The 27246-nt window shown below is 50.5% G+C and overlaps 1 protein-coding gene across 2 annotated transcripts in view; it reads right to left on the bottom strand.

The window, feature by feature from the left end:
- COL22A1 (collagen type XXII alpha 1 chain) overlaps positions 1–27246 on the bottom strand; it is a 293821-nt gene that overhangs the window by 235145 nt on the left and 31430 nt on the right. For both annotated transcript variants that reach the window (XM_005613300.4, XM_014728097.3), the window contains exon 4: positions 4166–4240. In XM_005613300.4, coding sequence (XP_005613357.1) covers positions 4166–4240 — 75 coding nt within the window. The remainder of the gene's footprint in view (positions 1–4165; positions 4241–27246) is intronic.

Here is a 27246-nt window from a genome sequence, read left to right on the forward strand (position 1 = left end):
AGCTCGGTTTCCCTTTAGCAGTTATAAGGGGAAGAATTAAAAAAAAAAAAGTTTTAAAAAAGCAAACATATGCTCTACTTTCTGGTTCCACTTTTATTGGTTTCCATGAATAAAAACAAAGACTTAAACATGACAAAACTTTGAGCAACAAGCTATTAACTAGGTGGCAGCAAAGGGCACCGAGAGAAAAGATGAATTGCCTGCAATAAATAAGGGCCGGGAAGGAAAATGAAAAATGTTCCCAAGGTAAATGGACTCTGATGCAAGGTGCCGCGAGATCAAGAAGCAATTGTTAACGGCAGAAATTGCTAGGGTGCACCTCTCTGGAGTCACGGAGTCAGCTGGACCGGGTGGCCTCTGGGAGACGGCTCGTGACTGCCCAGAGTCCACTGGCCGCACCTGCTTCATGCCAGTGCCTACTGTGCGCTCTCTGCTGGTCCTTCAAAGGTCTACAATGGACGAAGCTTTGCTGGACTCCCCCAGGCTTGCCAGTTACTCCTGGGTCTTTAGGGGGTCTCGCCCAGGTGCACACAGCTTGTCGGTGGGACTGCTGCCTCACTAGATGGTGAGCAATTTGAGTGAAGGAACCAGATCTGATTCATACTTCCATCCCTGAAATAGTCAGGAGTTTTGGTTGTTCTTGTTCGCAGCACCATTTGTGGACAGAGGGAAGGAGGGAAGGAAGAAATTCGCCCAACCATTAAGGGCCTCCTATGTACTAGCTGCCCCTTTGGCTGCTCAGATTCCACGAATGGACAAGACAAAATCCACCCCCTCAAAAGTTTAGTGTTTAGAGGGAAACCGATACGGGATTGAACAGTGTTAGTATTGTGGGTAAATGATAAGGAAGCGCAATGGCTGGGCTTGTATAGCAACACGAGGAATATTTTCTTTGCCCAGCTGAGGAGCAATCAGGGAGGGCTTCCAAGAGGAGGCCTGGCCTAAATTTGATGAACAAATAAAAGCTGGGCAAACAGAGAAGGAAAGGGTGTCTGAGGGAGCTGGATGTGCCAAGGTCACTGGACTCAAGGAAGCCAGGTTCCTTCTGAGAATCGTGCCTATTTTGGGATGTCGGGAACCATGGCCGGTGGGACACTGGCTGGGAATGAGGTAGGCAGGGGTAGATCGGGCTGGGTTCTGTTGGCCACGTGGGAGAGTCTGAGTTTCTGCAGGCAACTGGGAGCCATGGAAGGACTTTAAAGCAAGGGGGAAACACCATCCGGTTTCTATTTTCAAAGGTCATTCTGGCAGGGGTGGGGGGTGGCGGAGTCAGGAGAGCAGTGAGGACAAGAGTCTGTATGTTGTACCGCGCCAAGCACTTTCTGTCAGCATTAAATAGCTAAGCTCCAAGAAAAGTCATTTAACACCTTTAGTCACTAGAATTTACAGAACATTCAGTTACGAGAGCCTAGAGGGACCCTCGGAGACGTTCTGTGGGCTGCACTGTTTCATAGGCAGGGAAACGGCCTCAGATATGTCATGAGACTGACCCAAGGCCACTGTGCCTCCGAGCTGCCCTGTCTGTTCTTTTCTCCATCCTCACTCCAGCCCAGATAAGCCCTAAACATAACCCGAGTCATTTAGGGAAACCCCCCGGAGGTGAGCCTTTTAGGAACCGTGTTTTTTTCCAAAGTACAAAAGCCGCTCCGGTTACCCAATTGCGTTTAAATTGCCAATTCGGAGGCTCCACCTCTCCGTAACTCCCATTTCAGCCTCAATAGGGCTGGAGCCTTTTTTTGGGCTGGTTATAAGCAGAGGAGATGATAGATCCAGCAGGCTCTCTGTGCATTTCAAGCTGCACAAACAGGGCATCTGCACTGCATGTAATGGATGCCCACCTGGCACGGCATTGTGATTTATTTCCTGGGAACCTCAAAGCCTGCGGGGGTGGAGGAGGTCTCAGGGCTCCACGGGCTGCAGATCGACACGGCAGATTCTGAACAGAGGGTCCCATTCCTGTCTAATCACCAAACAGACTCTTCAGTAGATCCTCCTCGTATGCCAGAGACTGAAGAATCTGTTCACAGCTCTGCGTGCGTGTGTGTGTACACACACGTGCACACATGTACACACACATGCGTGTGCATGCACGCACATTTGCCACACACACACACACACACACACACAAATGCACATTTTGAATCTTCCCAGCAAAATCAGTTATTCTTAAGTGGAAACAATATTTGGGGCCCTTCAGTCCATAGACTGACAGGAAAGCTCATTCAGATTGACAGAGGACACAGGCAGCATCGTTTGCTCATTAATGTACCCTTCCTTCCTCTCTTCTCTCCTTCCTTCCGATGGCCTGGATGACTCTGCCACAAACTCAGACAAACGACTTAATTTGTCTGCACCTCAGTTTCTCCAACTATAACATGTATCATAGTGCCTCTCTCATACGTTGTAAGGGTTAAATGAGAAAATGTGTGCAGACCCCTTCGCACACAGTAAGAGCTCAGTAAGCATTGATTATTACTACTGCTGTTATTAATGTCATTACTGTCATAACTGTCCCTTCTCTGGACATTCAGGGTGCTGGATAATGCATTATTTAGGGGAGACACTGTTATGAAGGATTCATTGCTCACAAAGCCAAAAAGGGAGAATGCAGCAAGGTAAGAATTTGCTTTGCAGAGTGACGTCAATGGAAGCCATCCGGGGCAGAGTTGGGCAGGCACCTGCACCCTCCAGGGATGAGAATAATTATCTAGAGCCTGAGTGTGACGGGGGATTCCCAAGGCAGTAAGTAGGAACATCGATATCTAACTGCCCACCCACTGGGCGGAGGGACTCAGCTATGGAAACACTCACTTCCAGGTGATTGATTTAAGGAAGTGAAGAGAATGAAAGTTTTCTTTCTCTCACTAGTTGGACAAAGAAACCCTGATAGAGGCAGTGCCTCACTGAGCACCAACCACACACCCGTGCTCTTCCAGGAGAAAAGAGACAACTGACGCCATCTTGGTTTGGGTCCCATCAGAAGTGCCAGTAGTTGATCTGGGAGGCACTTGATAGAGGAGTGGGGATGGGAGGCAGGGAAGGAGAGCAGCGATGAAGAGCATGGCACTGGGCCCGCTGCCCTGGTGGTGTCTGTAGCTGGATCCCACTGGGAAACTCTGGGAAATGGGTCAAACGTGGACCTCAGAAGAGCCCGTCCCCTGCCGAGGGGCAGCAGAGCTAGTTTCTGCACCGATCGTCACTGGTCGAGGGCTGAGTCACTCCCAAGGAGTGCTAACTCCCTGGGATATCTCACCTACTGTGCGCACAGGCGGCTCAGCTTTCAACCATTCTAGAAACATCCCTCAGACACAAAGATGCAGAGGCTTGCATCATCGTGTGGGCAGGGCACCCTGACATGGCAGGGTCCCCGGGAGAGGGGCAGGGCACTGGCATTGCCTGCAAAACCCCTGGTCCTGATCTCCCATGGCTCACCATCTACCATGGGAGACGGACTCTTCAGCACTACACATGAGTTAGCATTGGGCCCAAATGCCGTGGGATGGAGAGGAGGGGCACTGGTGAGGAGAGCGGGGCTAGTGTCCTGGAGAGGGGAAGAAAACCTCCCTGAAAGCATGCATTTAAAGTGCTCGGCAGGATGCCTGGCCATAGGGAGGAGCGAACCGATGCTCACTGTTATCAGGAAGATGGGGAAGCAGCTCAGCCACGCCACGCACCCTGTACACCCTGTCCTGCAAGGAGACAGCCCCTGAGCAGACTCTGCGGGGTTTATTTCTGCTGTTGGGTCTGCAGTCACGTGTCTCTCTCTTCCCTCTCCCATCGATTGACTCATATGTTTATAACTCTGATTCACTCTTTCCTTCACTCCCAAATGCATTTATTTATTCACTCTTTGCTTGTTCTGCCAATCATTGGCTTACTCATTCACCAGCTCCTTCACAACTCATTCATTCTAACGCATGATTTAGTGACTCCTATAGGATCCCCACAGACTCCCAAATGGAAAGTGTGAATGCTTTTCACAGTTGGGCGGTTTGTTGATGGGAGTTGCTACCTGCACAGTTCACAGGGCTCTATCAAGACGTTGGTAGAAGACGGCAATGAGAGCAGCCTCAGCGAGGCTGCCCCCAAATCAAGGAGACTGCGCTCAGGGCCAGCAAACAATGCCGCACAGCCAGCCAGCAAGGGGGCGCCATGTCTCTCTTACCTGTGATCTCCTTGGTTCCGCCATTAATGTGCTTGAAGCGATCTCCCTCCACACGGACGCTGGGGCAGAGCACATCTGAGAAAGGCAAGAGGAAGCAGAGAGGTCAATGAGCAAATGTGGTCCACAGTCACTCCGTGGAACGTGACATTGCACTCACCCAGCCCTGTCTCACAGCTGTAGGATGTCCAGTGCAGGGAGCAGAGGCGGAGGCAGTGCAACACTTACTGACAGTCTCATTTACTCCCTAATGGACGAGTTAAGCAACGACTGCAAATTCTATGCTCTGTACTCGGGGTGAAGTGTGAACGAGGCATGTCCCTGCCCACAAGGAGCTCACAGTCTCGTCCATTAGAGGGAGCCAGACGCCAAAATCCACATGATCCACATCAGATGTAAGGAGCAACAGAAAGGGGTATGGCTGCTGAGGGACTCGGGACACAGATCCAACGCCCAGCCTAGCTTGGGGCGGCCAGGGAAGATTTCCTTGAGAGGCGATGCTTGAGGTTACTCTGAAAGCAAGACTTAGCAAGACAGACAAAAGGACAAAAGGTGATACAGGCCTTTTGAAGGAACCTCATTTATAAAGACATGAACATATATGTGAAAAGTCCAAGTCAGCAGGGTGTTAACGAAACTGGTAATGTGTGCTGGGGGCCCACCAGAAAGGTGTCCCTTATGCCACCCTAGGCGGCATCAGGTACAATCCCGAAGAATGCAAATTGCGTAAGAAGTGAAACTGCTCAGTTAGACAAAGGCAATGAGTAAGTCGTGCAGTAAAAAATACCTCGTTACAGGATATTACATAAATGTCTTTTCTAAACGTCTTCGTGATCCGTCACCTAAAAAAGAAGTTGAAAGGAAAAGGGACTCTTCCAGTTGCCCTAAAAATACCAGAAAAAGTGCCAACTGTGAATTTTAAAGTTCTGGGCTCCAGCATTGGCGCCACTGCAAGTCTCTGGTCTCTATGTCTCCATGTGAGCGTCTGTGACACGGGCGACCTTACAAAGCGCACACTTGTGGCAGGGCTGATTCGAAGATGGGGCAAGACCAAGCCCATCATGGGACTGGGTCAAGGAAAGGAGGCCCTCTCTGAAATTTAGCACCAGAAGCAACTTAGCGTAGACCCCACCCTGCCCATGAAGTAATTTGGTCATGGACGTTATTACTACAATAGCACATTATTAGGCAGTTCTGCCATCCTATCGGTTCCATGGACAATAACCTCTTTGCATATTTGGGGTCATAAATGTTTCATTGTGGGACTAACTTGAGGCCCCTTTACCAATCAGCAGCAAGGGGAAAGAATGAGATCTGTCCCAATTTGGGAGGAGGTATGTTTAATGTTTATCCTAAAAGGCACCATAGGGTCTGACAAGTCCCAAGAAAGGGGTTATTTTGGAAACAGCACCGAGATGTCTGTCTAGAAGCAAATACAAGAGAGGATGCAGGCACCACACAATATTTAGACAGCTCCACCCAGGCCAGTGGCAGCTGGGGGTGACCATCAATTACTTTGACTCTGGCAGGCCGCCAGAGAGACTGGCTGGGATCGTGCGTCATTTAAAATGAGTTGACTCAGAAGGTTCTATCCTTGATCATGAGCAAAGCTCTAGAGGCTGATGACTGGGGCTCAGGGCAGGCAGAGGCACTGAGCCTTGTCTCTGCAAATATCCCGAGGGGATGACCTTATTCCCAAACCTGGACAGGCGACGACAGTCCAAAGACCTGAACACAGAAAAGATGGAGACTCTTCAAAGACATTCGAACTTGCCCAAACCGCTGTAAGGAATCATCCCCCCAACTGCTCGCCCACCTCCCTTTGGGGCCGTCATTAAGCCTCAAACATTCAAAAGCTTCAAGGAGCAATTTATGGCTGGCTTAGTCAGTGAGGACAAATGGCTCCCAAAATACCCCTCCAGCCAGGCTCCCAGCGACCTTGAGGCCCCCGGGGCTCACCTGCTGGGCAAGGAGGTAGGATTAGCATCTAAAGTCCCTCTCAGCCTATGACCACATCCCTTTGGCCAAGATATTTCCACATTTTGGATAATGATCTATTTATTTCCGCATTAAGTCATTTATTCGAACTAAAATATTTATTATTTATAGAGCTCCAGATACGTTCCAGGCTCTGGGCTGGTTCTAGGAACACATAAATGAGATAATAGCTAAATCACTATCTCTGTCTTCAGGGCACTTATGGGCTGCCTGTGGCAAGGGACTGGGGGCATGTAAGTTCACGAAAGTGTCAGAGCTGCCATGACATCATTGTGTCTCTTGCTTCACAGGCTCCTCCTCCTCAACCTTTGAGACTCTGCTCAGTACCCGCTCCCAGGGCCTTGGTCTCATGCACTCCAGCCTGGGTAAGGGACCCCTCATCAGGGCCCTAAGTCCTAGAGCTGATGGTACCACGTGGAAGGCATCGATTGGCATGCCCGGTAAGGGGGAGTCTGTAGACCTGGCTGGATCTCAGTCCAACTGTGTACCTCCACTGTTTCCACAGCTTCAGGCACAGAGCAGGCCTTGAGTTCACACTGAACAGAAATTACCAGGGACACCCAAACTGAGTGGACACCCAAAATGTTGAATGGGTGGACTGGACAGGCTTACAGGCATGGGCTTCATCATGATGTTGATGACCAAGTGAGAATATTTCACAGATTCCTGGGCTCCTGCCATGGAGGTGTGGCAGACATCATTAGATGTCAGGCTAATATCCATTGCTGGCTTCTTTCTTGCTAAAAGAACGCCACTCTTGTTTAGAATGGCAGAGTTTTCAGCCCAAGGAGAACATCTCTGGCTGGTTGGTCTAAACCAATTATGGTTATTCTGTTCCTCACCTTTCCAACCTCCCTTGCAGCTAGGGACAAACATGGAACCCAGTTCTGGCCAAGGAAACAAATAGCAGAATTGTGCTGTGGTTGGGGAGGGGTGGTTTCTTAAAAAGCTTCTGCTTCTCCTGACATAAGGGGATAGATAGGTAGATGGGTTGGCAAGTGTAATCTCCCTTCTTTCTCCTTCAAATGAGGGACATAATGTCTGCAGGACTGTCTAGGAGAATTGAGGAGAAAGGGACCCCAACACCAGCCACCCCAAGCCTGGGTGAAAAGCATAAGAAAAGGAAACCTATATTGTTTAAGCCACTGTCACTGGGTTTTCTTTATTTGCAGTTGAGTGTATTCCAAACTTGCATGTATTCCCTTCCCGCGAGCAGCATTGATAAGCCAGGCTAAAGGATCTGAAGGCCGGCTTCTCTTTCCAGATGCCTGAGGACAATAATGAGGGTGGTAAGAATTGGTACATTATTTTCCTGGTAAAGGAACTACTGACAGACTGGGTTACCTTCGCTAGCCCAATAAATATGGATTTATCAGGTAATCATTCAGGATCAACATAAGAAGTAGTTCTGCAATTAAGGACAGGGGTAACTTCTTAGGAGCCAAATGTGTATTTACATAATTAGTTCTTCACTAATTGGTCAATTTTCCTCTCAGAAGCATGAGAACACAAAAAAGGACATGACTGGTTACAAAGACCCTGCTCCTTTGGAGTTCATTTATTGACACCCAGTGATATTCATTTTCCCTCAGTCTTTAGGTGAGCAGAACATCCGAGACTTCTGGAGAGGAAGATCTCTCTTCCCACAGTGGGGGTTCTGTTTCTCCTCAAGCCTTCCACAGAGGCCAGGTATTGTTGACCAGAATGGCAGCTCCAAGGGGAAACAGCAGGAATTCACTACAGCTTCTCTGGAAAAACACTTCAGCTTGTCCCCAGTTTATGAAACAGCAAAAGGGGAGAGTGTGTTTGCATATTACGGGAGGAGAAGGGCCTGCACAAGATGGCCCCTGATGTCTTCCTGCTTTGCGCTGACAGCCGACACACCCAGGTCTGTCTGGAGAACACACCTGTGCCATCTGTCTCTCAGCCAAGAGTTTCTCCAGTTGGGAAAAGAGAGTGCTGGCAATCACTGAGTGCCCACCATGTGCCAATCACCCAGCTGGGGATCTTACCCCCAACAACCATTCTAGGAGGGAGATTTTGTTCCCATAACACAGATGTAAAAACCAAGGGTGAAAGAAGTTAAGAAACTCAGCAGAGAGTTGAGTATCTGGATTTGAATGAAGGTCCACCTGCATCTGGAATCTGGGAGTAGAGGCGGTGGCCCCAGTCTAAATCAGCGGGACCAGCAGCAGCAGGGAGCAGAGCGCGGAGGGCTCAGTGAGGAACAGAGAGGAAGCGATCACTGCCCATCCATCACCTCGCGGCAGCCGCTGCTGAGTGCAGCTACCCACAGATGAGATGATGACATTCCAAGTGGGCAGGGGAGGAGCCTGAGGACAGAAGCGATGAATCAGACACCCAGCAGGCACACGGCACAGTTCCTCTGCTTCTCCCAGGCCAGCCAGGAAATTGTCCACACATTGCCACTTTGGAGACCCGGCAGACACTAAGCCAGGCCCCATGGACAATAGAAATAATGATTACAATCGTAACACCTCCCAAATACCGTGCTGGGCACATGATGTGGACCATCTCTGCTCTGCTGGGGGATGGAGACAGCTCCGTGATCAGTGGACACATTCAGCTGGCTTGCTCTGCGCCAGACACTGTTCTAACCATGTTAAATGCATTAACACCTTTAATCGGATCCTCCCTATAGCTATATGGGAGAGGAGTTATTGTTTACAGATGTGGAAAGACAGGCATAAAGGAGTTAGTAAATTGTCCAAGGCCACAGAGCTAGCAAATGGCAAAGTCAAAGTGCTGAGTCCAGCGTCCGGCTCTTGGCCACTGCACTACGCAGTCGCTCCAAGGTCGCCTGCCCAAGGTCACTCAGCACATGGAGATCAAAGTCTGTCTGTCTCCAAAGCCTGCATGGACAGATAGTTTGCTGTTTCCTATGGCAACCGCTTCTGCCTCCGGACAGACCTGACCTGCAGAAGGGACTTCCTCGCTGGGCCGATGGATTCCCGTGCCTGCCAGGTTCTTCCCGCCGGTCCCTTTTTTCATGTCCACTCACACCTGGCACTGAGCTGGGCACTGGGAACCCTGAAGTGGGCAGATGGCAAGAACCTGCCCTCAAGCTTGCCCTCTGTTGGCACCAAACCCCAAACAGGTCCCCTTTCTCTCTCACAAAAGCCAGTTCGATGACAGCGGGCATGTTCCTCCCACCCTCTAATCTTCTTCCCCAGCTGCGTGTCCCTCACTCCCCGGTTTTTCCTTCACCAGAAGAGGAAGAGTGGAAAGAACAAGATCGATTGGAGCTGTCAGAATCCGCGAGGACACACATTGCTGGAATCACAGCTCTGTGGGCACCGCGGACACACGCTCGTCTCTGACAGACGCCAGTGGTCAGCATCCTATTTGGCACATATCAGTGCTATTTATCATGCCCATTTTGCAGATGAGAAAACTGAGGCTGAGAGAGCTTAGATGACCTGCTCAAATCCCACCACGAGTTAGTGGTAGAAACAGATTCAAACTCAATATGCTCCAGCACTTTCATACTTGCTACCACAAACCAACATATTCGTGTGGGTTTAGAAGAACATGTATAATATTTAAACTGTGTTATCTCTGGAGGCAGGACTTGGGGCAATTTTTATCTCTTTTGCTCTTTTCTGTATTTTCAAATTTGCTTATGGATTTGAACATGATTGCCTCGTACAGTATTTTCAGGTTATCAATATTATTATTTTTTTAAAGCAGGCCTGCCTTGCCCTGGGGCCCTGAGGCAGTAGGGGGGTCTGGGGAAGGGGCAGTGGGAGGGCCAGCGATGGGCAGGCTGCTGTAAGGGCTGTTTCCAGAAGTCAACTTGGAATCCTTGGGGACAGCCATGCCCGCACCAGCTGCCAATATTCCTGAGGAGACTTGGAGAATGACAGAGGACCCCTTGGTGATCAATAAGCACTTCTGGACCCAGGAGCCGCTGGCCAGGGGGACAGGCCCACGGTTTCAAGGGAGCCACCATGGAGACAGACAGTCAGACAGCAAGGCAGACAGATGGAAGAGTGCTCTGCACACTGGCCAGTGAATACCTGCCATTGCTACGTGGGTCAGCAATGGGGGCCGAGGACACAGGGACACCCTAACAAGGAAGAAGCATGTTCTCTGAAGTCAGAAGGACCAGCATTAAAATCCTGGTCCTATGTCATAAACTCTTGGCAACCCTGGACATGGGCAGGCTGGGGCCTTTCTCTACCCATCTATGAGGTCAAGGGGAAGAAAAGGGAATTGCTTGAACCCCCACTGTGCACCAGCTACCGGGTGAAGCAGCTTCAGGCAGTTTATGTGCTCTGATTCCACAGCAAGCCTGCAATATGGACACACTTAGGTATGAGGAAGCCAAAGCTCAGAGAAGTTAAGTACTCTATCCAACAACACACAGCCAGCAAGTGGCAGAGGTGGGCGTTAAGCCCAGGCAGTGAGACTTGGGCATCGAGCACTGGACCACTTTTCTATCCACACATCTCAGCATTGGAAGGCACCCTGGGTGCAACATAATAATAACCAGCCAGACATTGGACAGCTACACTGTCTTGAGGTCACACGCATGGCCTCATTTAATCCTCTCCCCAGCTCCGCAGGGCAGATATTAGCATCCATATTTTACAGGTAAACAAGGTGCTTTCCCAGGCGTGAAAAAACAAAGATTGTTATTAACTGCATCCCTGGGCCATGGTTGAAAATGAAAAGACGATAACCCAGGGTCCAGGTTCTACCTCCACCTCCTGTTCTAGAACTTTCTGGAGATTCCTGGCCTGCATTTCCTTTCTAGATCAAAGTCTATCAGCACTGGCTTCCTCCCCTGAGGCCCCAGATCCTCTTGCTGGTCGATCCCCATCTGTCAGGTCCATTAAACAGGAGGGAGGGTGTGCTCAAGGTGCCAAGTATTTGGGGGGAATGTTTATGTAAGTTTTAGAGGCAGCCTGGTGGAAAGCGACAAAATATTGCCGGAAAGAAAAGTCCCCCTGGACCTGCTGACAGCTGTGAACACAGGGTCCACAAGATCAGGGATCAGAGACTTCCTCTGTCTTGGGAGTACGCATGGCACGAGGTGTGACGGGCCAGGCCCTGACACAGCTGGGAACTCCCTGACACCCAGTGGGAGCGCGCCAATCTCTGTCTGGGGCCTAGAGAGGCAGAGGAAATAGTGACGAGAGGCCCCACCAGGGCCATCTCTCCTTCCCTAGCCCGAGCTCATGTCTGCCTGCTGGTGCAAGGTGAAGCTGAAGCAGGCCCAGAGGGAGAGGGTGCTCCCCAAGGCTGATGGGGAAGAAGATCTGGAGTCCTCAGACCTCGCCTCTTTCATGTCAGTTGCCCCTTCTATGTGTTTCCAGACCTGGAAATAGGGATGAAAGTGTGTAGCTTTTTTCCCATTCAAAATCATCCTGAAGATTAAATGGACAGCGGATGGAAAGTTTTCAGCATGAGGCCTGGCATCTAACACCTGCTCACTCATTCATTCATTCATTCATTCGGCCAACACATATTTGCCAAGTGCCCAGCACAGACATCCCAGCATGAGGACAAGCATGCAACATGCAGGCGAGGTGGTCCTGCCCTCTTAATGTTCACGTGCTAGAGGAGTCGGCAGAGAGCAAACGCAGACACAGAGAAGTGAGATGTGCATCATGTGTGAGCAGCCCTGTGGAGAAAATATCTCAACTATGTCGGTGACGTGATGGGGCGCTGGGTGTGGGGGTCAGGATGCATGTCAGATACGCTGGTCTGGGAAGACCTCTTGGCTGAGTGACATCTGAGCTAAGAGCTAAGAAGGGCATGAGCCAGACACGGGAAGAGCAAACAGGCAGAAGGTTCCAGCAGGTGCAGGGCCCTGAGGAGGAAGGGGCTGGCTTGCCCCCGGGGGTGGGGAGGGGGACGAGCCCTGAAGCCAAAGTGGAGTGAGGGGAGTGGGGGAGGGTGGGAAGATGCCAGGTCAGAGAAGCCTCTAATCCAAGGCAGGGTCTGGAATTCAGGGCGATGCAGAGATGGCTCTGCCCAGGAGAACAAGGGAAGGACATCGAGGCCAAGAAGAAGGTAATGGTTATTTCTTTACTGTATGAGTGTGACTGGTCCAGAAGGGTGTGATTTCGAATATCCCTGGGTTCTTGGGACCTCGTTTCCCTCCCAAGAATGTCCCATGGGCCAAGCACCAGTAGGTGTCACCAGAGACTGTGACGACCTCCTCTCAGAGGGACCTCAGGAGGGCACAGAGCCCTTGGCCAGCAGGCAGATGCCATGGGAGCCCTGGCTCCCTCTGCTCACTCCGCTAAAGGGGACTTTAGCCCCTGGTGTCTGAGAGGGATCAAACCTAAATGCAAATCTTTCCCTCATTCCACATTTGATGAACGTCTACTATGGACCCAGCACTGAACTGACCCGAGGTATAAACTAACAGGCACACTGACAGGCCCTCTGTCCTCAGGGAGCTGCCGTCCAGCAGACAGGATGGAAATTGGCCAAAGAAAGCAGTGGTGTCTCCAAGAAGTGAGTGATTATAACCTGTGGGAAGTGCTGAGGCTAGGGTGGGTAAAAATAGCGGGATCAAAGCTGGCTGGAGGGTGGGGGCGCCTCCACTGAGATTTGAAGGTTTGAATTATCCGTCCCCATTACCTCCAGCAGTGATGCATAAGGGAGCTCCTCAGGGGAACTCCAGGAAAACACACATCCTCTCAAATGCTTCCGAAACAGATCTCTTTCCTTTACAAACATCTCTCTCTCTAAAGATTTTTATAATTACTTTCACCAAGAAAATTAGAGACACGCTAATTACTCTATTTCAAAGTTAGGATGCCCCGAGCAGGTATGTGGACTGACTGTCACCTGGTTCATCTTGAAACCAACAAGCTCATTATTCCAAGGAACTCAAAAGTGTTGAAAACACCTCCAAATAATTCAACTTAAGGAGGTGGTAGTTCAAGGAGGAAGAGGAAATATCAGCTACTGAATATCTTGATACACTGAGCGCATTGATCTCGTACCACCTCCAACACTCCGCGAGCTAAGTGTGAATTTCTCACAAGAGAACACAGAGGCTCACAAGATTAAGTGACTTGTCCCCAAGCCCCAGAATTCATAATCTGAGATCCAGAAGTCAAGCCCAGGTTTGTCCGATTCCATCTTCACAGGCTGCTGTGTGGACGGCGAGGGAGAAAGGCACGCTGTTGGGGAGGGAACTTAGACTTTTTGTGTGTGGCAACCTGAGTCTTTTCTGACCATCCAGTTTGCTCAACTCCAGAACAGAATCCACACTCTTAATATCTACCCTTCAGGGTCCTACCAAGGATTAAGAAGAGAAAGTACATGAAGCACCAAATTCAGTCCTAAGGTCACCATGATCTCATGGCAAAGGGCCTCCTTTTCCTCCCGTCCATTCTCACCACGGGCCCAGGAGCCGAGTGAAACGTCACCTGAACCAGGTCAGCTGTCCGTCACCCACAAACCCTGAGCTTCCACAGGATCAGAGAGGAGGGGGCATCCCCAGGGATTGGTCACACGGAGCAGGGTCCTCGGTGAGAAGGTTGCTGAGCAGGCCTCCAGGTAAGAAAATAACCCCTCCTTTCTTCCCTCCGTGGATTCTGAGCAGACCGAGAATTATAAAAACAAAGCAGTGGCAAACTTATCATGTGAATCCAGAGGAGGGTTGACAAGACACTTCACTCTGCTCCCCAGAAAGGACAGGAGACTTTCTCTAGGGAAGGTGGAGGAGAGGAGGTGAGAAATACGGCGTGAAGAAGGCCTGGGTAAATACGGCGTGAAGAAGGCCTGGGTTCTGGCAGACTGCTGACCCCAGGTCACTCTGTGGCTGGGACAAACCATCTGCCCTCTCAGTCTCGGAAGACAGGCCTGGCTGAATGAGCCCCAAATGCTTCCCCACAGGAGCTTTCCTGCCTCCTCCCATCGTCTGTGGTTCTCAGGGGAGATGGGCAAACAAGATAAGGTGCTATTTACTTTTTGCTGGTCGTGGCCACATTCTCTCCATTGGCATATGGCCTGGGATCAGACATATCTGTGTCCAGACACAGGGTCATGTCCCCAGAATCAGAGCACCAGTGACAAAGGTTGTCCACAGGGACGGGAGGGCCAGAGTCCCCAGGAGAGGGCAGGGGGCCGGGCTCAGCCCTCCACCTTGTGAGGACCCTGAATGCCTTGTGGGAGCCTATGGCAAGGCCGGGGACCCCTTCATTGGGTCCCAGGTCATGGGGCGGAGGTGGACCTGGCCAGCCCCTATCCTCATTTGCTCCAGGCCCCTCACCCTGGAAGGTCAGGGCAGGTGGGTTCCTGGAATGGCCACCAGCTACATTCCTGTGGGGACTCTGGTGAGGCTGCTGGGAAGTCACAGCCAGACGTTAACGAGGAACAGCTGGTGCACCCTTTCTCCTTCCCCCGGACAAATGCAGCTGGTGAAGGCAGGCCTGTAACCTGAGAAGGGTCTGAGGCCTGAGGGAAGGGTGGGGACCTCCCAGTGGAGGTGGGACCACCTCCCATGAGCTCTCCTTCTATCAGGACATCCACCTGGGGCTGCACCTCCCACTGCAGACTGCAGCCATCTCTGAAGACCTGCAGCCGGAGGGGCCCAGCCTGGGATGGGCATAGGGAGGGGCCACCTGCCTCTGTGGCCCTCCATGGCTGCCATTCCCCATCTGCAGCCCAGCTTTGCTGCACCTGCCATCCCCACACCTAGAGAGTGAAGGAGCCTGGGCTGTGAGCTTCCCCTTCAGTTCCTATTCTCTCTCCTTCTAGCTGACCGTGAACCAGCTGCCCAGTCCTTCCAGCCTCTGCTTCCTCACGAGAGCATCACCATGTGCCGGCTTCTCTGTTCAACTCTGTATTCACTTTTCCTAATTTCCAGCCAACACTCTCACCCACCCCACCCTTGCCCTTAAACCCTCTTCTCGGAAACGCCCACCTCCATCTCTCGGGGGTTTTCCCCACCTGCCAGCCTCCTTGGCTGGCCCATCCTCCCTCAGACCTCTAAGCATTGCGGGGCATCTGGGCCCACGGTCCGGCTCACTGTTCACTCTCTCTACCTTGATCCTAGTTGATTTCGAGTTCTGCGCTATGAGGCATCACATTTATGTCCCCTCTGTAGCAGGGCCAGGAAGAGGATGAAGCCCATGAGGGCCCAGGGCCCCCATCTAAAGAGCCTGGCCCAGCTGCCTCCCTTGACATTGCAGGGCCCCGAGAGCAAGCACATCCTTGAACGGGCCACCTCACTGCCTCACCCTTGTCCCTCCTGGTTTCTCCAGGTCTGTGCCCTTTCTTTGAGTTTTCTGTAAGCATGACCTGGAAGCCAGCTAGAACTCACGGAGTTCAAACAAGGACACACTTTCTCCTGCCATCTCTCTGCTCCCTCAGTCTCCCACTCCGTCAGTGTCACCCAGGAATTAGCTTTGAGTCCTTCCCTTTGGCCCACACCCCTACCTTCTTTCTCCAAATATAGCCCATTCTGGGAACTTCCTTCGCTCTCCACTGCCTCCCACTTGGCCCTGCCAGTGATCTCTCGTGGCCACACCTATAGGACGCCTCCTCCGTCAGACATACCTCATGCCCCTCCCAGGCTTCCTCAGCTCATCTGCACCCCCTCTTCCTCCACTTCCTGTTCAGCGGAGACCCCCAGGCCCGCCTGCTGTTTGTTACCTGCTTCTCACACCACCCTCCTCAGCCTGACCCAAGAAGGCTGCTCTTCCTCATGGCATCCATCACTCCTGCCGGAACAGGACCTCAGGGGCTCTGGGTTGTGGGCAGAGGAGCTGGACCTGGGAGGTTAGGTCCCCACTCACCACTTCTGGGCTCAGACGAGGCTCATGGGAGCTGGGAGCTGGCCTTCTCAATGGCTGCATGGCCTGGAGCTACAGAGGAGTCAACACCTCCTGAGGTTAGCATGCCCATCTAACCAGCAGAGATGAGCAAGAGCTGGCAAATAAATTCTAGACCCCTCCACCGCCCCATCAATTAGTCCAAGGGTGCTGATTGCATGTGGGTCTCTGCGGATGTCCTTTGTGACTTAGCGCCCAGCTACTTGTCTGGTGCAGCCACTGCATCTCCCTCATGCCCCGCTTTGCTTTCCTCCTTCCCGCGCCTCACTCCCCTCCCCATCACTCTTGCTGCCCTGGGATGTAGCTGGCAAGAAAGATCAGAATATAAACTTGGCCTCAGGTTACCCCTGACCTGGTGTAAGACTCCCCCAGCAGCCCCACCTTGTTTCTATGTCCCCTGGTAGAAACCATCTTCTAACAACAGCACCAGGGAACTTAGAGAGTGAACAGCCGGCACCACGCTCTTGCCTAAACTCCTTCGGCGGGCAGCAGGCACGTTCAGAGTGTGAAAATCCATCAAGCTGCACGCTTCAGACATGTTCCACCTTCCACACGTTTCTTATACTTCAACATAAAGTTTAAAATGAAATAAAGTCTTCAATGGCTTGTCATTCAACTCAGAACAATACTCCCAGTTCTTCCCATAGACATGAGCCTCTGTCCACACTCCCGGAAGCCTCCTCATCACTTCTGTATTCACTCAAGATGCTTCCTGAAATTCTGCACAATGCCAATCCCGTTCTTTCATATAAACTTTCCTCTACCCGGAATGAAAGTTCTCATCTTGCCTTTTTCCTGGGTATGTCCTCAGAGGGCCCCCTAACCACCTGACCTAAAGCAGAGCCCTTCTTTCTTGCTATAGCCAATAGAGAACATATTACAATATCCAGCTTGAATTTTCACTTATAATTTTTAAGTGCTTACTCTTTTGTGGGCTTTTTTCCCCTGAAACAGAAGCTCTATGTGAACAGAGGTATCACATCAGCTCCCACATTCCCGTGACCCACACAGTCATGGTTTCCAGCTCATGGTGAACATTTCATCAAGACTTCCTGAACCAATGAATAAAATGCTGCAGGAAAGCTATCAGGTGGGTTTTCTCATCCCCATATTTCAGATGAGGAGACTGAGAGTCAGAGAGGTCCTGTGACTTCCTCAAGGACACATGGGCAACAGAGAAGAAGGATGATGGACACCCGCCCCACACCTCCTCCGTGTCAGGACGCCGGGCACTGCTCTTGGCACTCTTCAGACTTGGCCATATTTCATCTTCACAAGAGAAGGTGGGATTGGTGTACCCATTTTACAGATGAGGAAGTCAAGCACAGAGGTTAAGTAATAAGTAAAGAGAAGCTAAATGACAGACACAGGACTTCAAACTCAGGTCTATCAGCCTAAACACCCAAGAACTGACCTATGATATAAACTGCAGGGCCTTGGGAGTAAAGACTCAAAAAAAACAAAAAAGGAAAAGTCCCAAAAGCCCAGAATTTTAATAGATCCTCACTACAGGCTACTGGCTCCCTCTTTCTTTCCTTCTTTTTTCCTTTTTTTTTTTCCTCAGGTGTTTAAGACCCTTTGTCACTCCTGTCAACAAGCACCTTGTGGACGGCTGTGCCTTCAACATCTCTCGGCCAGGCCCTCTGTCCACCCAGTGGTAATGGAATACAGGACACAGGCTGATGGTCTGACATTGGGATCAGCTGCTACCGAGCTAGAGTCCCCAGTTAGGTATCTCTAGTCATCCTTTCCTGAATGTGGACCCCGGTGTGAAATTCATACAAAGCAAGGAGGAGGGTGAGAAGCTGACTGAGGCATCCATCAAGGCCCCAGCTGGCCCGGCCACTCTCCCTCCTAACCCTGAGTACATCTTTTCAGCGATGGTGTCTGGGGCCTGCTGTAAGTGGATCAAGGACTCAAGTGCATTTTACCTCTGAGTTCCAATGTGCAAAGAAATAGTGAAGAACAGTAATTTTCACTTCCTAGGCCCAAATTTCCGCCTAAAGGACAAAGGAGGAGGCGTGAGAACGGGAGGGAGCGTGGCCCAGCTGCTGGCTGTGCGATCTGCCTCCGACAGTCTCACGTGACTAGTCAACGTTTTGCCTTCTCCCTGCTCTGGTGGACGCTTCTCTGAAGTGGGGAACGTGGGCAGCAGTGAAAACAGGGTCTAGGCTGGCTCAGGCCATATGATCTACAGACATTCACGGAATCTCTGAAATGTGCCTAAGGGGAGAATTTTGCTTCCTAAACAGGAAGTTTCCTCCAGACAAGGAACCTGAGGTTAAGTCTTCTACCCAAATCCATACAGCTGGTTAACAGCAGAGCAGGGCGTATGTATACATGTGTGCATCTGAGTGTGTGTATGAGCGGGCGTGTGTGTGTGTGCCTTGTGTTTGGGTGTATACGTGTGTCCGCGTTTGTGTGGGTGAGCGTGGGTGTGTTTGTGTGTGGGTAAACTCAAAGAAGCGAGAGTGTCTGTAATTAAAAGGACAACGACTGACATGTTTTACAGCAAAACAAGTCACCTACCACATGCTGCTTTGACAACTCTTTTCCTTCAGCCTTCCAGTAAGTTCGAGGTTGTATCAGAGGCATCGCAATCAATCAACTACAGTTCTTGGAAAGCCCCAGACACAGTGTAACCCCCATGACCCACATGTCTTCTGAGAAGTGGGAAACAAGTTCAGCTAGGACAGGGTTAGCTGCAGGATGTGGGACACTCAGAAATGCAGAATTTCTCCATGTATTTAACGATGCAGATGCATATTTACATAGAGACATTTATTTATATATAGACTGTCTGTGTGTACGTATGTATACTTTTTGCAAGTATCCATTTAGTTGTGACCACTATATTTCATCCCTCTGTCAACTCAAAACTAAAACCACTGCGAGAACTGCACACTCAAAGCTCCATAAGCTGGAATGCCTGTCATGACGCGGTCCCAGTAAAGGAGATGGTCACGCCCGTGCGGGTGCATTCTCCTTTTTACTTGGGAGGGCACTAGGGACAAGGAGTGCTGTGGCTGGCACAAGGCCCTCTCGGCTGGACAGTGGCAAGTGGGGGATGCAGATTCATATCTGACCTTAAAGCCCTTTCCAGTCCCACTGGGGTGTGAACCCTTGGCTGCAACCTGGGAGGGCAGGAGGGTTTCTTGCACACAGAACAGGGTAGCCGGTTTTGTGTGACAGCGACTAAGACACAGAAGACAAGGGGGGCTCAGAAAGGAATCCCACTAACCCCACTCAGCACCCAGGGAGGAAATGGAGGCCCCCATAAAATATCCTATCCAGGGTCACCCCAGGAGTTAGTGGCAGTGACTTCAGATTCCCAGTCATCATGTCAGAACACACTATCAGGGGTTGGCAAACTTTTTCTGTAAAGAGCCAGACAGTAAATACTTTAGACTTTGCAGGCCATGTGGTGCCTGTCACAACTACCCAGCTTGCCGTTGTAGTGCAAACACAGCCACAGACAATACATAAACAAGCCGACATGTGGTATTCCAATAAAATTCAATTTGTAAAAATTGGTGCCTGGTCGGAGTTGGCCTATGGATTGTGGTTTGCCATCCCTGCACTAGATCAAGGAAGGTCTCGCCTTCCTGAATGGGCCAGCTTCCTTTACAGAACTCACAGTCCATGAACTTCTAGACTCTTCTTGATTCCCTCCTGTGACGGGGAGCTCAGATCCAGCCACGGTACGTTTGGGCACTTTGATTTTGGGCATGTTCTTTTTTATATAGACTTGCCATAAAAATATTGAGTATGATAATAACAACACAATAAAAACAATAATAACCACAATGAGTTATTCGCCAGATTGGTCAATATCATCTCGGTTTTACAGATGAGGAACCCAAGGCTCATAGAGGTGAGTCCCCAGCCCAGGGACCCCTTACTGGCAGGTGGCCGAGCTGGGATTCCACTCCAGTCCCTCTGCCGCAGATCAGAGGTCATAGCGATGCTGTGCGCTAACTTTGATGGGCACCTGCTATGCACCAGGCTGCAAAGGGAGCCTTTTATGTGCCTGTTCCCTCTGCTCTAGAAAGTAGGAGGCAATATTATTGCCTTCCTTTTATAGGGAAAGCCAAAGCTTCAAAAAGCAATTTGTCAAAATAAACAGAGAAACCTGGATTTAACTCTGACTTTTAGACCTGAGTCCACCTGCTGAAGCTGATGCTATGGAGTCCCAGGTCCCGGGGGAGAGAAGGCCGGATTTGAACCCAGGCCTTCCTTGAGTTCTCAGCCTGTAATCTTCTCATACACCCTAAGTCACGCATTCTCAAAGGGGGCAATGCTACCCCCAAGGGGGCCAAAACTGCTTTGAGGGAGGGGCGAAAATCTCTCAGAGACTACAGCGGTCTGTGGCCCTCCACAGCTCAACCCTACCCAGCAGCACAAACAGATAGATACAGTTACGTGTGCTGTTACAAGTTCAGAGAAGGGGGCAATTAGGGAAAAAATCCAACAGTGACATAGGCTCCTTTAGAGGGAGATAATAATAATAATAATGATAAAAGGTTGAGAAACACTGCCCTAAGAGAAATGTATTTAACTCGTCTTCTTTCTGGAGAGTAACATACAGATACAGATAGATAAAAAATATCTATATAGGTATATAAATTATATGTGTATATGTATGTATATAAATGTGTACGGTAAGAGCAAACACTTGTATGCACGTGCTCAGGGCCACCACTGTGTCAAGCACCTTCCACGTCCCAGCTTGTTCGATCCTCTTGACACTTTACAAGGTGGGAATGTTGCCATCACCCACTTGGTACTGATGGAGAGACGGGCAGAAAGAGGTGAGGTGACTGACCTAAGGCTCACAGAGTGCACGTGCATCACCCACACAGACCTCTTCTGGGAATCTACAGAGGGGCACAAATTCGCAGGCACACTCAGAGCTCAGAACAAGGTACACACTGTTGCACCGTCTCAGGAACCCAGAACCCAGAAACAAAGCGAGCGACAGTCAGCTGGGGAGAAGCGAGGAAATGGCGGGACGTGCTCCTCACATCGAGGGGACCCACTGGTTATAAAGAATGAGATGGAGCCACGTCCTCTGCTTCAACAGAGGGTACAGGCAGGGCCATTTGGGTTCTGCTATGTGGGTCATGTAGATTTAGGGACAGACAGGAGGCAGCCAGAGACAGGGATCAAAGAGCTCCCAGAGGTCACCGGCAGGCTCGGCCCTGGCTGGGAGGAGTCAGGAGACGATGTCTTCTTCCTCGGTATACAAATTACAGAGAAATGATGGGTGGGGGTGGTTTTTAGCTTTTCACCATTTTCAGTAGTTTTCTAATAAAATTTCCCAGCACATAATCAGAATTAAGTAACCCAATTACTATTTCTAGGGGTGACCTCGATCATAACAAGTTTTTCCACAAGGAACTCCCAGTGACCTTCAGGAAAAGGGTGGGGCCCCGGCCGGAATTGCTTCTGGAGGCTGTTGCGGTCCCAAGGGCCAAGCCACAGACATCCACGTGGTGGCTCCAAACCCACAGCTGATGCTGCCACCGATTCCTCCTCTGGACCCACCCAGAGGACTAGCTGGGTGGGTCAGCTCCTGGCCACATACATGTTCCCAGATGTGTGTATGGTGGGTGTGTGTATGTGTATGTGTGCGGGGTGTACATGGGTGTGTCATGTGCATGTGAGGGTGTGATGTGGTATATATGGATTGTGTGTATATATGTAGTGTGTATGTGTGTGGTGTGGTGTTTGTGTATGTGTGTTTGCTGTGTATGTGTATGTATATGTGGTGTTTGTACTGTGTATGTAGTGTGTAGTGTGATGCGTATGTGGTGTGCACGGGGGTATGTGGTGTGTATATGTGTTGTATGTGTATGTGGCGTGTATTGACTGTGTGCATATGTGATGCTTACGCATGTGTTGTGGTGTTTGTGTATGGGTGTTTAGTGTGTGTATGGATGTGGATGTGGCGTGTGTATCTGTGTGTAGTGTATTGTGTATGTGGGTGGTGTATATGTGTGTGTGGCATACGTATGTGTTGTACATGTGTGATGTGTGTGTGTATGCATATGTGCTGAGTGTGTGCGCGTGTGTGTGGTGTATATATGTGGGGGAGGTGTGATGTGTATGTGTGTGTGTATGTGCAGTGTGTGTGTCTTGATGTTACCATCGAATCTCTGGGCAGAGCAGAGGGACATGGGGGTGGAGGCAGGAGTGTGGTCAAGAAGGCTTGGTCACTGGGGACAGTGCCGCCAGCAGAGCTGTGCCCTCTTTGATGACTACAAGGCTCAGATTGGGAGGAAGATGGGCCCAGAGAAATTCCCAGGCTGGATGTGCCACCCAGGCACACCAACAGCCAGCCCTAAAGCCCTTCCCCTGGGAGTTATCACTGGGTCTTCAAGGGGACAGACTATTACAGGTAGTTTGAGGTGGACTCTGCTTCCGGCTGAGGAAGACTGGCAGCCGACCCCTGGACCAGCTCCTTCTAGCTGGTGAACTTGGGACAGTTAAGCCACAGAGCTAAGCCTCCATTTCTGCCTCCTGCCAGGGGGATAATGACCCTCTCTCTTAAGGACATTAGCTGCTGCCCTTGCCCTCAGCACTACCCCCCAGCACACAGGCCCATGCCCCCAGCACGCAGAGTCCACACCAGCCAGGCCCTTTGCTCTTGCTGTTGCCTCGGCCTGGAACTCTGTGGCCATAAATCTCGGCGTGGACGGTGGTTTCATGCCATTCCAAGTTCAGCTGGATTTTTCTCTTCTCAGAGAGGCCTTCCTGTGATCTGCCCTCCTGAGCTCTTCCTCAGGTGGCCGCCCCGCTTTACCATCTTCACAGCACTCATCACCACAGGAAATCACCTGCCCACGGACTTCACCTGTTTATCATCTGTCTCCCTTCCTTTCCCCAAAGTGTCACCTCAAAGTAGGCTCATGGATGTCTCACCTACCTTTGTAACCCTGTGCCTCAGAGGAGACGTCTGGGAGATAATAGGGGATTGACAAACACGTGTTGAAAAAATAACCAAACAGTATATACCATTCCCAATCACATAGGTAACTTGGGTTACTTACTGAAAATGCTTTGCATAACAAAAAGAAAAAAGTACGAAAGAGATTTTGAAGTGAACCTACTAATTCACTCCTTCAGAAGGTGAAGTGGTCTGTTGATGGCCACACTGAAGAGCCAGGGATGGCCTCTCAGCACCCATCCCCCAGCCTAATCTCACTTATCGCCACGGCAAAGGAGTCTGTGAGGAGGGAGAAACCCCCCCATCCAGGCAGCCGAGACTCGGGGGGGGGCTGAGTGAATGCATGGAGTCACGCATGAATCAAAATGCAGAGCTGGGGTGTAGATGCAGACATTTTTCCGGTCAGAACTGTAGGTGAACAATGAAATTAATCTCACCCCATGTAAGAAAAGCGTCTCCCCTCCCCGCTCACTCTCTCTCTCTCTGTCACACAGTGATGAGCATAACATCCAGTCGTCAAACTCATTGGAGCAGCAGCGCAGCTGAGCATGAACACACCAGCAACAGAGACAGGGACAGAGAGGGACCACGTGTCACATACAAGGCACCACAGGAGCCTGGGAGGGGCCCCTTGTTTGCCCTAATCCACACTAACGACTCAGCCCAATTGTCCACAGAACCAGCAAGGCGCCCCCTGCCGTGGGGAGAGGGGAGAGAGGACCACCAGAGAGTGTCCCCAGAATAGCAGTAGGCGGGGGCCCTCACAGCTGTGGCCGCTGGCATTCCACAGGCTCACTGACGGCCACCCGATCAGCTATATAAAGGTTGTTTTGCGGCCAAGACAGAGCCCGGGGTGGAGAAAGCTCTTAATTATAGCCGATGCTCTGGGGTTGGGCCCATCTGAGCCTCCGCCCCACACACTGCAGGAAGCCAGGCTGACACTGAGTCCCCTGGGAACCCGGTCAGGCCACCGCAGAGAGGAGAGGCAGGATCGACACAGTGACACCGAGGAGACTCCCTGCATGAGCCCCAGGCCAGGGGGAGAGTGAGCCACGTGCCATCGCAGACCTTAGGGAGGCCCCTGGGAGCGGCCGTGGAGGCTGGGACACCAGAAACACATCTCTAGTAACAGTGGCTGTTTGTTATTGTTGCTGTTGGTATTCCATTCATAAACTTGCAGGTATTATGTTTCATTTATAAAATGGGGGTAATGATTTCAAGGGCCGTGAGCTTCATTCAGTTATTCGACAAACAGCCACCGGTCACCAAGTGCGAGCCAGGCCTGTGCTAGGCACTGGGGGAGGTTCAATAATTAGATAGCCAATTGGATTTCAGAAGGGTAGCAGGGAAGGATTCAGACTCTCAGGCAGGGGATTCTGAACTGATGGAGGGTTTACTACCTGGTTCCCTGTGATCGTGACTGAGCCATCTACCCTCTCTGTGCCTCAGTGCCATCATGCATAGAATAGGGAGAACCAGAAAGCTGATTTAGGGGGTTATAGTGAGACTTCAATGACTGGGTGGAGGTAAAGATGCTTCGTAAACATCATAGCTTCCTGGTAAGAACTCAGGACCTGGGGTCATACGGAGCGGGATCAAACTCCCAGTTCTGCTCCTTGCCAGCTGGGCCACCTTGGGGAGTAACTCTAACCCATTCGTCTCACCAGTAAATCAGGAGGAATCACAGTGCAACCTCCAACACTAGGGTTGCACATATTAACTCAGATGATGGATGTAAGCACAGCGCAAACGCTAATGTGTTAGAAGAAATCAATCAGTAGTACTCAGTTATCCTATTTGCAGCTATGACTTGGGTGGTAGGATATGCAGCTGGGATTCTATGAAGCTCTTAGCACAGTGTCGAATGAAGGCATCTTGAGGTCCTGAGAAGTGGAAGGACGGGGCAGGTCTGCAGGTGGCCTAGGAGCATTTGGACAGACAGGCTTCTGTAGTGGCCACCCCAAAGGAATGCTACCCAATCCCAAGCTGTCCCTGTTCCCACATTGCCCCCTCCTCTGCTCACATGGTCAATCTTAGCTGGATTTCCCCAACCTGTGCTGCCTTAGGGCTGGGGGCTGCTGCACCCCAGCCTGGACGCAGCCCCTCACTTCCTGTGCACTGACCTGGGATTCAGCTTCCCCTCTGAAGGGCAGGCCCCAGGAGCCTGCTGTCCCTCAGAGCTGCCCGGCCGCTCTTCTGTAGCCAAGCCGGATGGAAAGCATGGGCTCTGGAAGCAATCGGACCTCAGTTATCACGGGCAGCATCAGTATCACAGAAGAAGGAGAGGGAGAAAAAAGAGGAGGAGGAGGCAGAAGGAGAGGCAGTAGAAGAGCCTCATATGTGGGCCTCACATGTAATGCTAAATCTTCTGGTAGCCATATTCAAAAAAGTAAAAAGAATCAGAGGAGATTAATTTTAAGAATATACTATATTATTTAACCCTAAATTTCCCAAACATTATCATTTTCAATATGTAATCAATACAAAATATTCATGAAATGCTTTACTTTCTTTTTCACACTAAGTCTAGAAAATCCAACGTGTATTACTGGCAGCACTTCTCAGTGTGGAACATCCCCTGATTGGCCAATGGACACGGGCTGCCAGTGCAGGTCTGGAACATCGGTTTCCCCATGCGCAAAATGTCAATGTCGACACCCACCTCGCAGGGTTGGGTGAGGACAGAGTGAGAGCGTGAGGTAGAGTCCTGTCTATGTCCAGGGCTCAGTGACCAGCAGACTCTTGAGTGTTATTCTCCTCCAGGGGAGTCAGGTCAGTGTCCTCTTGGGCATTTGTCCCACCCTGGGAAGCAGGGTGATATCTTTGGCATGACTCAGCCTATCCCAGCAAGCCTACCTTTTCCAGACACTCATCAACCTTCAAAATCTAACCATTTGTCTCTGCTCACCAAAATAGGGATGAGTCAAATATTTCAGTTATTGTTGGCTATGATTTCAGATTTGCTGAATCTTCTTACACTCCACATTTGGGAGGAGGGTAGATCATTGCATCCATACTTCTAATGTGCACATCCCAAGCGCAAGCACAGAATTAACCACCAGGTCACTGCCCTTGATTTCCTTTAAACAACATTCAGGCAGCTCCTCCTACATACCAGGCTCTGTTTCAGGCACTGCGGTACCGCAAGGAACAGACTTTGCCCTCATGAAAATCATATTCTTATGTGTAGAGACAGAACCTAGGTAGATAAACTAGCAGATATATAAAATGGCAGGTGGTAACCCATGTACACACTCCATAATGTAATTATCTGCCCCTTTCCTGCTGCCCCAAGTAGACAAAAGCTTCTCAAGGATAAAAAGCACATCCGATCCATCACTGTATCCTGGGCACTTGGCATGTGTCCCAGGAGAGGAATCACTCAATGTGTGGTTGTTCAACGAATGGATGGATTGAACGGAATCAATGGTTATTACAATGCATCATTGGGTTGAAGCTGAATGAATGAATGGATTCGATTGAATCCAATGACTGCTACAATGTACGGCTGTTGAATGAATGAAAGAGTGTGCTGCATAGATTGAATGATTACTATACCAACAAAACCCATACTATTAGTCTATGATTTTCCAGATCATTGATTTGAAGCCCCTATTCAGATCAGCTGCTATTTGGGCTGTGAAGTCACCCACTGGTAGCTTCCAAGTCCAACGGATTTCTGGTTGTTTGGGTTTTGTGACATTCCTTGATTTAATCTTCCTACATGCATTCCAATATGTTACTGTTTGCTATTTTGTTCTGTTTTGCTCTGATTCTAATTGAAGCGACCGTCAGGGGATTTTGTTTCGTTTGTCACCAGAATAGAGCGGGCCCTCGTCAGCTCACAGCTGTATTTACAAAAACGGATTCCCATCAGACGGCTGAGCATAACTCAAATCTTACATCTATTCAGGCACTTGGAGAAGCCTGGCTCCAGCGAGTCCACGAGTTCTCCCTAATGATGTCATGGGGGACTTGTGGTGTTCCAGGCTCGCCTGTAGGTTCCCCTTCTCTTGGTTACAGCCCCCCAGCTTTCCTTCATGGATCAAACCCCAGTCCTTGAGGAGTAGGGGCGGTATCTAACTCTACTCCCAAATGTTGGACAGGGTCATGCAGTTTCGGCCCCAAACAGTCTGCCTGTGTCCACTCCTAGGCTGCAGCGATGGTCTGGGAAGAGCCACAGGGCCTACACCGTCCCATCAGACTCAATCCACACCTGCTGAGTTGGACTTTCCTCTCCTCGTGGGTCTGAATTCTCACAGAGCTCGAAGACTCACTGGCAGCTGTCTTGGATTGGCAGCCCCAGTTTGCCC

The sequence above is a fragment of the Equus caballus genome, chromosome 9 (assembly GCF_041296265.1).
Source record: "Equus caballus isolate H_3958 breed thoroughbred chromosome 9, TB-T2T, whole genome shotgun sequence".
NCBI lineage: Eukaryota > Metazoa > Chordata > Mammalia > Perissodactyla > Equidae > Equus > Equus caballus.